Genomic DNA, 14112 nt, shown 5'->3' on the forward strand with positions numbered 1-14112 from the left:
ATATTACGCTATACATAAGTACTGCATTATTTTACAGGATGTTCGAAAATATAAAAACATTACCAATGAAATATAACGATATTTTTTGCAATTTTTTTATTAGACAATATACAGATCGTACAGAACCTCGTGGCTACAAATATCAGTTTAAAGTATTTTTGACATTACAACTCCTATTTACAATTACGCCTACATTTAAGGTTCTTTATACATACTATAAATTTTATCAGCCAGCGTGTAGAACTAAAATTATGGTGCGTATGCTATTTATAAGTATATTTGTCAGAAAAGTCTTCACCTCAAAGTTTGTTAATTCAAGTGCAAAATGTCAGTACGTAATAAATATTAATCACAATAATTACCAACGAAAATTTAAGCGTTCTATCTCGTGAATTCTAAGCACGTTTATAGGAGGAGTATTAATTTTAGTCGACAAAGCCGTTCTTTGACATAAAACTAGTACAAGAACAACAACAAACTACCACAACGTGTGACACTATATGTATAGCATTGCAAGGCGCACCGCCAAATTCTCGAGGCATGCCGCAGGTCGCCCAGTGCCAGGGATGTGAGGGGTGGGGGGGGGGGGGGACTATCGCTGCACTTACCGACCTTAATGTTGCCATCAGCAAATTGCAAAACACCAGCTGCTAGGAGAAGACTAGTGACAGACACGATTGGATCATACAGATACTATTATTATAAATGGCTTCTAATATTGAGAGTATTTTAATTAATGAAGCCTGTTTTTGGTTTAGTGGTTCATGCCATACACCCAAACAAGTATAGCTCTAAGTTCATGGATGCAGAGCTAATCATTTACTTTACTTTTTTTTGTAATGTTACGTTATAAGAAAGATTTTGTAAATGTAGAATGTATAACTGTTCACCCATACTGAAAGCTCTCTTGAACAATTTGGAATACGTGAAGTTTGAAACAATCAAACTTATAAGTACAAAAGTGAAAAGTCTTTCCGTCTCCAATGTCTTCACGCCGTTCTAATTGTTAGGCGCTTTCATAAATTGAAGATGAACATTGTCAGCACAAGCGAAATTGCGTTAACTTTAACCATATATAGAATCTATATACAACAGACCGATATTTACACCAACATTTTCGATTAAATACTATTATAATTACATGAGAATAAATCGAGCGTGACCGTCATATGCTCACGACAGCGCACTTAGTGTTGGGAACCACTTAAACTCCAGTGTAAATAGGGGGAAGGATCAAGTAATATCTGTCGGGTGTAAAGGCTGTTATTAAATACCATCTCGCGAGTGCAGCTGGCGTGACCCACATCTACTGCACCACCCGACTTGTATAAGTGGACTGTATTGATTCGTCTTGAGACGATGCCTCCATCTCTCTTCCTCTTAGGCGCCCCAAGGCTACTTACTCAATATTCCGAACCGCTCAGGATGTTTGCACTACCTACTTCATAGAGATTAGGTAATGCGCGGTATATTAAAAAAGTTTTATTAGGTTCAAGTCTGTAATTGAATTATATTAATAGTATTTATTGCGTCGATTGTTTCTTCTGGCGTTACGTGGTTAGTTTCATTAGTACGAACGATGAAAATATTTAATGACGACCTAGGAGATGAAAACGCTTGGCAATAGTTCTAATTATATGGCCTCCTGGTAGTTTTGCGAACGGATGGCGTAGTTTTGCTCTTTCGCGAATTTTGTAAACGCTTTTGGCGTTCATAAGCATGCCCTAAGACGCATCTAAACTGAATAAACACATTTTGATTTGATTTCATTTGTCACATGTGAGGTGTGCTGTTTGTTCACATATAATTTAATTTAGCTATAGTGTATTTTTATTGATACGTCTGATACATTTGAAAGGTTCCATTAAAATGTAGAAAGAAAAAAAAAGGAGACCAATCAGTTTAAAGGCATCCGGCACATATTTAATTAAATACTGTGAAGTGTATAGAAAACAACGGAACCATAAAAATAATGTGACTAGGTTACAAACGTCTCGCCTATTATAATATACGCGCGATTTTTTTAATTTTAACTGGTTCAAAAGCATATTTTTCAATAAAAATGTAGCTATTACAGGGCAAAGAGCCAAGCTGTAAAGTAATTACTAGGAACATAGCAAATATTTTGTGCATTATGAAGTTAAAAATTCTAAGAAAGTGTAGCTTTTGCTTAAATTTTTATATTATATAAAGCTGAAATACTTACGGTAAAAATAGATGCTTTTTTCCTATAGGTTCACGTGAATACCAAATTGAAACCATTATAAGTACATTTTGTAAGTCGTTTTGTTGTTCATGGTAAACATTATATTATTTTTACAAATTTACAATAAAAATTGTCAACTACCAAGGGTTTTAATTTTACAAAATTTTCTGAAATGTGAAATAAAAATACCATTAAATGGTGCGATATTACGATATAATAATAGTGTCATAAAACTGTTGATTGTTGTCTGGCCACGGTCAAAGAACGCATGTAGCCAGCCGCATACAAGGCCGGGTGAACGTACCCTGGATATCTCATTACGTTTTTGACAACGTAGACGGCCCTTGCAATATTGCTAACCAAACCTTATTTAACTTTTTCTATTTGAAACATGTATTCAGAATTTTAATATCACGCTAGAAATGGTTTGACATAATACGACGCTGATTAATGAATTTGACATTGTTAATTCGTTACAATATTTATCTAAAAATAATATTTAAAAATCATTCGCAATTTTTTTAAGGTTTGCTTTTAATAAGCCATAAAGTTGTCTAGCCAAGGATACCTCAAAATAATTTAAAGCGGATTTTCCAAGCCATTCTAGTATAATGAGATTACACGGTTCTCGACCACGCAAACCGCATGTTCATCGAGCCAGACATATTACATTATGTCAAATCCGACAGCTAAGACTGCGAGTAAACACTTCAAACAACTTGAAACGCTTAGCTAATATCGCGTTTACTACGTGCCATCTTGCAACTTCAGATGTTAGGAATTTTGAAAATTTGTACTCTTGTGAAGAATGTTCATTGTTTGGTGTTACTATCTTCATCTACTTTTATAGAAACGGTGAAAAATTAAAAATGTGATACCGTTTTTAAAACAAACGAAATGAGACAATTATCACTAAATAACTTCAAAGCCCTCGTTAAAAGTAAATTAATCAATAAAGCTTTTTATAAATGTGACGAATACTTAAATGATCCTTATCCTTGGGATTGATTGGCTCTAGTTTAAACAATTTGTATTAAAAACTTAGCGATTAAAAAGAGTGGCGGAAAGTTTCTTGCCCGCTCTACGCCCTTGACTTGCGAACTGGTATTAAATAAATAAATAGTAAACATTACCATTACCATGTCGGGAAAACCATATTATATTATATTTTCATTGTGATGTCATCTTGCATTTTGATTACTTGTAAATGCTGAACGATCACTGAATGACTTCAATAAAGCCGAATTTTCATTATGAATGGCAAAGAACAACGTAAAAGAAGCACAAATAGGCGGTATCATAATAAGTTGCGAACAAGAGCCGGGCTAAAAGCGCCTAGAACTTAGCTCAACAATAAAGTTGAAAAATCGTGGGGATTGCTCTGCTGCGGGCGTCGCCAAGAAAAAACGACGCCTACATTTCGCACTTAATGAAACTGTAGCTGAAACAAAATAAAGGATATCCGAATTTGCACAGTGTCATTAAAAATTTCTTTTAGATTACGCGCCTTTCCATATTTAATAATGAGATTTAAATTTATTATCCACTTAGATAAAAGTATCATTGAACAATAATTTCATATAAATACTCAGGTAGTAAATGATGATCACTCCTACATATGCGAACGACTGACAATTGTACCACCTTGACATTTTATACCATATTCGTGCAATAAATAAATTATTATTATTATTATTATTATTATTACATTTCTAAGCGGAAATATAGCATTTGATTTAACTTAATATCTAAACATCTTAACTTTCATTTTAAAACCAATGTTTTTTACAAATATAAGCCATAACTACATTCAATTAACGATCATACCTATTTTCATCTTGTACTTGGTGGTTCTGTTGCAGGTATATCCTAGATCAATATTAAAATTATAAGATTTTCAAATAACTTACATTTAACGATATTATGTGACCAAGAGTACTACTGTTTTGAGAACACTGTAAATTATGCCAAAGATTTACACTTTTCTGTTATTGTCTATTGATTGTTGATACACAGTAATTCTATTTATCAAACAGTGTGAACGAAGCTTAAAGCTTCAAGCTTGTGGTTAATATACACAGAAGATATATATTACAGTTTATGAAATTAACGGAATGAAAGCCCCTATATCACGCCCGTGCAAACGTTGACAACTTAACAAGGTCCTTACTTCGGAACGTATAAATATTGCTGCTAAGCTGAAGGTTTTGAACCCATAGACATTAATCCTTACGTCCTTTATGACATTAAAGACTTATAATTGTGCCATACACTTCAGTGGGTTAAGGAATTGTCTATAACTGCGGTTACTTATTGATTTTTTTCCAGCGTATAATGGATTCAGCTGAGGCCGCCGCATTATCGGCTGGTGGTGGGGGCTCAGATGGTACTCCTGGTACATACTATGACGCTCGATGGCTTAATGTCCACGCTGATGATGGGACTTTAGCGGCGCGCGCTCGGCGTCTCATGCTCTCTCCTAGCCGCCACTTCGACCACATCGCCGTGAACACCAGCTATAGCGCTGTGCTGATGCCACCTTATATTAACACTGATGGTGAGTTTTACAATTTTTATTATTTTTTATATAAAACAAGCCTGCGGGACGCCCAAAAAGGGCAGTCATCGCAGCCCATAGACAGCCATTTTTGCCGGCCTTTAATTGAGACGTATGCTCGAATTTCGAATAGATGGAGGTCGTATCTTTCAGGGAAGAGCCCCGCCGGTAGTCGATTCCACAGTTCGCTAGTTCGCAAAAGAAAATGCCGTGTAAAACGGAATGTGGAAGATTTCCAGCCGTCAAGGTGAAAATAGGAATTAATAATGTTGTATAAAGAGTTATGTATTCAAACTTTTTTTTGGAAATAGTATAAATGTGTAAATATGTAAATTATATAGAGCATAATTGCATTTCATAATGTTAATTCAGAATTTTACTATCCGTGCAAGTTTCGACACTCATAAGGCTTCTGTATCTGTTTCATTGTTTATTTTTTATTCAGGCAAAAAGGTCCATAGCCGTGCTCTCATCGTCATCGATTTTTTAAGAGAATTTCAAAGCCATCCTTGTGTTTAAAGAAAAACACTTTTTTAACGGATTATAGATATGTATTATTATATTTAAACTTATAATTATTTGTACATAATTTTAAATTTAAACCGACGTTTCGCGTGCTTTACAGCGTGCGTGGTCACGGTGACTGAAGACAAAGGTGTTAAATGTCAAAAAGTATTACAGCTGCAGAAAATGTTGTGTTATCTGTATTTATTTCCCCGGAGTTGGTATCGACTAAAAGATGTAGGGTTTTTGCAGAAATTGCTCACGGTGTCCTCCATTTTCGCGGGTTGTTTATTTTGAGATTTTAATTTGGATATTATTGGATCCCAGGTGTTTGATAATTTTAGGCCGTCCTCTCTATTGAAATTGGCGTGTTTTTTGATTTCAATGGCTTCGCGTACCAATCTTGGGAAGAATCTTTTTTCTTTCGCAAGTACTTTCGGTTGGTCAAAGCGTATGTAGTGATTAGGCCTATCTAGTGTGTGTTCACAGACTGCTGATTTTGTGTGTCGTCTATGTCTTATGTCCGCGATGTGTTCTGCTGGACATATTGCGTTTAGTTTGCCCTATGTAAGACAGGCCACAGTCGCAATCCAGTTTGTATATACCTGCATCTTGCAATGGGGTGTTACTTTTGATTGGTCTTAGGAATTGCTGAATCTTCTTGTGCGGCTTGAAAATTGTATTAATGGAAGCTCGTTTTAGGACCCGGCTAATTCTATCTGTAACTCCCTTCACATATGGCAGGTAAGCTGGCTTGCGAGGAACTGTTTGTGTCTTGTTTTTGTTTCTGTGATGCAGCCGGGGGATGCGCAACTTGTTTCGGTGTAGCACCTGTTTGACATGCTGTAGTTCCTCCTTGAGGTGGGCCACATCACAAAGACGTTGGGCTCTCTGAAACAAACATTTACCGACAGAGAGCAGTTGTGACGGGTGGTGGTGGGATTCACCATTGAGGTACCTATCTGTGTGGGTTGCCTTTCTGTGTATTGTGTGACCTAGTGTGCCATCTGCTTTGCGTATAATTAAAATGTCCAAAAAGGGCAGACAGTTGTTGTTTTCTTTTTCAACAGTAAATTTAATGTTCTTGTGTATTGAATTTAAATGCGCTAGAAATGTAGATATTTTGTCATTGGGGAGTACTACAAATGTGTCATCGACATATCTCTTGTACAGTCTAGGTTTAACCGGGGCATTGGCCAAAGCTCTCTCCTCAAAGTCCTCCATGAAGATGTCAGCTACTATAGGTGACACCGGAGAACCCATGGCTACTCCATCAACCTGCACATAGAACTCATCTTTCCACATTAAGTACCCTGATGTGAGACAGTGTTTTACAATATCTACATAATCTGGTGACATGTTCTGTTTCTTAAGTCGGTTTAAATTTAAAATTATGTACAAATAATTATAAGTTTAAATATAATAATACATATCTATAATCCGTTAAAAAAGTGTTTTTCTTTAAATGTGTAAAAGTTATGTAAATAAAAGACAATACTACATCCTTGTGTTTCCAAAGCTCGTTTCTAAGAGTTGATATTATCTTTCGAATAATCTATAACATCAAAGCAAGAACTATTTGTGTTAAGACTTAACTACAAATTGAAGTTTATTGATCGTAGCAAGAATACTCGTGATACGACATTTGTTCAGATCTCATAAATTGTGTTTTGAAGCCAACTATAGTGCACACATATTACGTTGCACACACATAGTAAATATTAGAGTGCGTCTGCGATTGAGGATGCAATATCCACAGAACTCGTTTTCATCAATATGTATCAATCAAATATGTACTAAGTGGAACACAGTCTCAATATTCAGTATATTGAAAATTTTGAATCTTAAGGATTCAATTGGCGCAGAAAATTTTAAAGTGAGTACAACTGACAATGACAATTTTGACTTTTAATTTTCCATGAATTTTAAATATTTTTAGATGAAAATAAGCCCGATCGAATCAAGAAAATCTCAAAATTATTATAATTATTTATTTATTAACACTTCGTTGCATATAATAAAATTTACATAATTTAAAAAAATTGCAACTAGCGGCCAACATCGCTTTCGAGCGATATTTTCCAGGCTATAACTTGATAAATTAAGCACAAGAAACGCAAAAATACATAAGACATAGGTATAGTAATTTAAACATAACTAATGGATCAAAACAAAGCAATTAAAACATATGTGAACAGTCAACCACAAAACACAGAAGCACACATTAAAAGAAAGTGCACATGAATCAAGATGTTCTCAGATTAGTTAGTACAAAAGTTAGGAATACAATGTGGACAGGTAATACTAGCCATTATTCTAAATTAACAGCATATTCAATTAACAATTAATATTAATCACAAGTCCCCTATAAAAAGCTTTTAAGAAGTTGATTAGACTTACGTCTTAAATGACATTGAGTGACAATGTAGGGCTGTTTGCGTTGTTTGGGCCCCTGTCGCTGAATAATGATACGTAATATATTGTCAACGGGCGCGGAGGCTCGTCGCCTGTGAAAGGGTGAAATGATTTATTAACAAACGGTCTAACCTATTTTTTCTGTGACCTCAATCATTAGAAGTTACTTTTGTAATACATTGTGTATGTTACTGTAGTTAGTATTTTTTGTAATCGTCAATAGTAACGATATAATGAATAATTCGCATGTTATATCTTTAAAAAAACTTGCCTAATTCATAATCAAGAAGAAACACAAAAATAACAAAATGGAGTATAAAACGTGCTCGGTGCCCGTCGCAATACCACAATTGAAACTCAAAGGTCCTATTTGTTTGTGTCTAGAAGTGCCGTGACACATAAACGACTGGTATAAGACCTATGATTGAATTCCAACCTTCACTAAAAACCCAACCGACACTAAACTTTTTGGCATTCTAAATTCAATTTTATATTTTTTTCTTAAGGTGGCAAATAAAGAATGACGTTTTAATAAAACTTTTAGGGCCTGTTTCACAATGTATGGATAAAGTACCAAATAGCTATGCAACACGTAAATTATTCGAAACATAAAAGTTCCTAATAAGATTATTCGCGTTTCATGACGAATAGCGCTATCTGTCAGTCGTGAAACGCACAAATACTGTTTATCCTACCAATAAATAATAAATAGCTTATTTGGAACTTATCCGGACATTGTGAGACAGGCCCTTAATATAATAATAAATAGATAATTATAAAATTATTAGAACCAAAATTAGACATTTTAAATAAAGATTAATCAGCGGATGCAAATCATTCACCGCTGAGGCTAGAGACAATTAATCGTGTTTCGTATTTAATTCGGCCCAACCAAAGTGCATTCAAATTACGTATTACTGATGTAGGCTGTATGTAACGTTGCATTATGCTTTCATCTGGGTTAACGCAATTAACCCATATAGAATTTCAGCGCAACGAAAAGTTTTCATGTTAGAATCAATGCCCCAACTCCATTTGGTTTGGTTTTAGCTCCGCAGACAAGTTCTTTATGTTTGGAATGCTCTCTATATAATTGTAAACTTAATTTAAATCTGGTTTCGAATGCGAAATAAGTTCTGAACAAATTCTATATTGTTGGGAAGGAACGCACATCGTGTTTTCAATTCATTCAGACGAAAAACCTATATAAGTCTATTGTGAAATTCTGTGTTTGAGTAGATTATCCTGCAGAATACAGTGTATAAGTAAAAATATAGTGAAATAAGATTTCAAGCGCTTTACAATAGATTTCAATGTCGACTTCGAAAGCAATTGTGCCATTAATTTTTCCGCTTAATTCGGGGCAAAAGCAATCAGTGTTGCTCAATGAAGCAAGTCCACCAATTACAGGGCACTAATGGCTTCGCTAGTTAAATAAAAATTTCCCTAATTGCTTCATAAAAGCTCTTGGCTCGATACATAACTTGGATCACTTCATGCATATTTCATATTTTTTACGGGATACTGCATTAACGCTCAATTTATTCAATTAAAACTCAACCACAAAGGTTTTATTGTTTGGAAAAACAACATGTCTGAAATTTAGAAATAATATTGGACATGTTAAAGAAATCGATTACTTTGAATAGTTAGTCAAAAATACAATAAATTTTATTTTCGTCAATTAGAAAGTCAGTTTGAAATTATTCTAAATTGTTGATTATTGTTTTGTTTTGTCGCAGATCCCGAAGTGCAGAATCAGATAGCATGGTCAGAGCATTTGGATCCACTTTTAGTTAATAACTACGAAATTGATCCGACACTCTCATGGCAGTATTACGCCTCGTCGTCTGGCTTTATGAGAAGATATCCAGGTTTGTAAACATTAATACATCATTGTGTGATATATGTGTCGCAGTAATGTACTTAGTTAAATCTGAGAGTTTATTGAGTTAGACAAGTGTCTGAAAGAAACGTTTACCGAGTTTCCTAAACGTAAACAACAAGACTAACCTAACCGAACATCACTAACAATAAAACAAAACACGGAATTTATAAGCTCTCTGTTCTTCACGATCACACCGAAATAATCATACCGGAGTCGACAATATGTTTACAATTTCACCAAAGACCACAATTTGAAACAAAAACTCTAAAAGTATCAGCTGTTGTGGTGACTACCATCTTGTTTTACGATATTAATCATTTCAATCAATTTGGTCAGACAGATAGTTAAACATTGTCGACGCTGATTTATTTCAATCAAAATGCTAGTGACTTGATTTAAGTGTGTGAATGATCTTTAACTAATTGTCTAGAGATTTAACTACTTTACTGCGACATATGTACTACTACGTGAAACATTAAAAGACTTAAAAAACCAGATTAATTCAACATCAAAAAAGTTGTTGTTGAGTCTTGAGTCTATTGCGTCGTTTTGTGCTGTCTTTTTAGAATATGGTTTAAGAGGCGATGAGACTAAGAATGTTGATTTTCAATAAAAAATGATTTTACTTGAATTGATCTTTTTACAGCTATGTCCTGGCCACCGGAAGATGGTTATTCACACCACGCACGTGACTTCTACGACTTCAGGTCATCAAATTGGTTCGTGGAAGCAGCGACATCACCGAAGGACTTGGTCATCCTTCTGGATGATTCAGACGACATGGGATCGTCTTATCGAAGACTGGCGAAGATCACTATATCAGCATTATTGGATACCCTAGGGCCTAATGACTTTGTCAATATTTATAGATACAGTGATACTGTATCGGAGTTGCATCAGTGCTACACGAAGATTTTGGCTCAGGTAAGTGTCAAAGGTTAAAATGTCTGATAAAAATTCAAGTTTTTGCTAGGATTCAATAGACTGTTACGCAATAGATTTTTTTTTTAATGATTGCCATGTGGCTTTATCCCTTGGCGTTGCCTAGACATCTCTCTGCATTTGCCACGGAGAATTTTCAGAGGAGTTATTCGTATACTGCAGCTGAGTTCTAGCATCGGCGACAAGGCAGAATACGAAAATCTGTATTGCTTCATAACTGGGCGTTATTGAAGACAGTTTTCTCTGCACTATTATGTGGAACTAGCTGCCCGCTGAAATATTTCAGAAACGATTTACGTTTTTCAGGAAAAAAGCGTACTAATTATTAACAGTATGATAAATCATTCAAAATCAAATGAGGCTTCTGCTTCATGCTAACAATATTATAAGTCTACGTAATGTACTAAAAAATATCTTTTACCTATTAACGTTTTTTTAACTTAGGTAATTTTGTTATGTAATCATTATTTGATCTATAACTGGTGATTTGGTGTCATGATTATTAACGAAAGAAATTAATGGGAACAAATATTCAAAACTGATTTTAGTCTCGTAATTGCTAGACAAATGCATATATTGCGTGCTACCTTTTGATACGCATCTGCCGCCTGTGTATTTTGGCTTAATGGATTCAATCAGACGCTTAATCTGTCGCTCAATTATATTGTATCATGTATATGTTTTTCATGAAAAGAGCGTACTAATTCTTAAAAGGCCGGCAACGCACTCGCGAGCTAGCATCGAGAGTGTCCATGGTCGGCGGTATCACTTAACATCAGGTGAGCCGCCTGCCCGTTTGCCCCCTGTTCTATTAAAAAAAGAAAATTTGAATCATACATTCCTTTCAAAGCTTACATATACAAATCCATAAACAATTCCAAAATTTGTATAGAAAGCAACCTAAGGTATATTCATTAATCTCCTTTGAAGACGCTTAAAAGAGACGGATTGACTGTTTTGCTAGATTAATCATCGTGTAAAATTGATGCCGGAATAAAAGAAACGAAATAATAGAATTTATTACAATAATTTCCCATGAATAGTAACTAAATTGATGTAGAATGAAAGACACCGTTTGAATATAAAACACGATGAAATTCAAAACATCTTCTTAAATGGAATTCATCAATTGTCTAGTCCATCCAACTTAATGGAATATTTTCTAAATGATTCTTCTTAAGTGAAAAGTTGTATTTGCGGTGTTTGCGAACTTAATGGAACCTCAACTACCTGCTTGCTTCTTAGGTTACAAAAACAATGTCTAAAGTAGGAATTATCTTCAGTCACTTTGCACACAGGGATATAAATCTTCATTGAGGAGTAATTATATATAATACTAGCTGACCTGGCAAACGTCTTTTTGCCATGTATATCATTTATAATAAAAAAATAGGGGTAGAGGGTTGAAAAAAAATATCTTAAAATTAAAAGGAAATAATTTAGGGGTGGACTACCCTTAACATTTAGGGGGATGAAAAACATCTAGTTGGCCGATTCTCAGACATACCCAGTATGCACACAAAATTTCCTGAGAATCAGTCAAGCCGTTAAATCACACACACCGGCATAGGGATACGTTGCGCGCATAACTCCTACGGTGAAGGAAAACATCGTGGGGAGACGGCCATGTCTTAGATACAAAAAGTTGACGGCATGTGTCAGGCATAAAAAGCTATCAGCCTTTTAAACGCGTTGCAATTATTATTGATTCACCTGTTTGCCTATTGGAAAAACAAATGATCACGACACATATAACTTGGCGATTAAAAAGCATGGCGTAGAGTTTTTTTCCAGTTCTCCGCTTCCGTTCTACGCCCTTGATTTGAGGACTGGCAGTCAATGTAAAATTTGATGTATATGATGTATATTTCTTTTTTTGACGTTCATAAGTGTTTAATGTGTTATCTACATTAATGATTTTTGACTTTGAATTTGACTTACAGCAATCCGAGGCTTCAAAGGTCGTAGCGCCATTGATATTTTTTACAAATAAATAAGATATTTCTACATACTCACCAAAGCTGTATGGGTCCAGCATAAACGTCAAAGCAATAATCTCACATGAAATAAAACTTATCGTAATACATAATAATACATTCTATATATCCCGAAGGATGACTCAGCTACAATAAGAGATAGCAATATATCTGGGGCATAAATCTGTAGCGAATAGACATTTCCAGATATTTATCACTGTTTCCGAAGAATATTCTTGCTCTTTGAAGACTCTAGAAATTTTGTTGGCATCTAAAGAGCGTTTTAAGTGGAAGTTTTGTTGTGGTCTCAAGTTGTGACGTAAAAACTGCTACAGATTAAAAGTGCCTACTGAGATCAGAAAACTTGACAGAAACTTGAAGAAACTTGACTATCCCGGTCAAGTCCAATATAGAATTTAATTAAGACCTAAAAGTTCTCTAAACACTAAAAAAACTTTAAGACATGTTTACGACATTATAATATGTTAAAAAGGCTTTGATATCTTTAAAATTCAGTGATTTAAAAAATATATTTTTTATCGCATTTATTTCGATGTTATTCTCAATAAAGCTCCTAAGAGTATTCTGTAAAAATTGTGACAGCGCTAAAATGTGTTCCCAGTTTATAAGTAGAAAGTTTGGATGATATCTGTGGCGTGAGCGTGAAGATTCCGCAAGTTCCCACTTTTGACAGGTAGTTGTTGCGACCGCGCCTTTATCGAGTTCGAGAACTCCAAGCACAGGCGAGTATTTCTAACAAGTTTGACTTGTCACGCTGAAATTAACAAACTTATTACACTTCTTCATTATGGTACTTTCAATTCAGAGTACACAAATGGGATTGCCTTTATGTAGAATTTGGCGACTAGACATAGTTATACCAAATAGTTCCTTTATCGCTTTCGAAAATTGAAACAGATAAAATCACAATAAATAAGTAATTACAGTAGGGTGCAGTGCATAATGTGGTAGACTCATTTCTGTGTCCCTTATATTAAACATTTTTAATCATACCAGTGTCCAGTGCCTACAAACCCGAAAACGGAACTCGACATAATCCGACATAAATTTAGAACCACTATTTCATAGCCTTATAATATTGTTAGCGTGACCAAGATTATTTGAATAAATTATTTTGCTGTATTCGGTCGACAACATCTCTTAATTATGTATTCTCGGGAAGCTGGCTTAGTTTTGAACCACGCCGCCGTTGCAGCCTCATGCGTTGCGTTATTTACATACTGCTTTATGCCGCAGTTTAAAATTTAATTAGATATGGCTTCGTGTAATTAAAAACTGAACGAATTAATTTAACGTTCGTTTGATAACATAAATATTTTCATTTTTTTTTAAATTCTCAACGAAAAATTGCGATCCAGTATATTCGCAATAAGTTACTTGTTTAAGTGCTCTAATGTAATCATAAGAGTTAAATGTATCTAAATGGATGACACAAATCCTTGACCTCTTCTACAAGTATGAAGGTTGTCGAGAAAATATCGACATCGTAGAATTAGAAATTGCTGCTCGCGAGTGCGCAATTACTTACTGTACGATACAACATTTACTATAAAATAGTACTAAATAGTAATATGTGATGTTCATATAATCTTGAAAATTGGTA

General features: G+C 34.7%; 1 protein-coding gene across 3 annotated transcripts in view; it reads left to right on the forward strand.

Moving 5' to 3' along the window:
* LOC111003820 (voltage-dependent calcium channel subunit alpha-2/delta-3) overlaps nt 1-14112 on the forward strand; it is a 40074-nt gene that overhangs the window by 13756 nt on the left and 12206 nt on the right. For all 3 annotated transcript variants that reach the window (XM_045633104.1, XM_022274533.2, XM_022274534.2), the window contains exons 4-6: nt 4535-4763; nt 9425-9556; nt 10217-10494. In XM_045633104.1, the coding sequence (XP_045489060.1) occupies nt 4535-4763; nt 9425-9556; nt 10217-10494 (639 nt within the window). The remainder of the gene's footprint in view (nt 1-4534; nt 4764-9424; nt 9557-10216; nt 10495-14112) is intronic.

This window comes from Pieris rapae, chromosome 1 (genome assembly GCF_905147795.1).
Source record: "Pieris rapae chromosome 1, ilPieRapa1.1, whole genome shotgun sequence".
Classification (NCBI taxonomy): domain Eukaryota; kingdom Metazoa; phylum Arthropoda; class Insecta; order Lepidoptera; family Pieridae; genus Pieris; species Pieris rapae.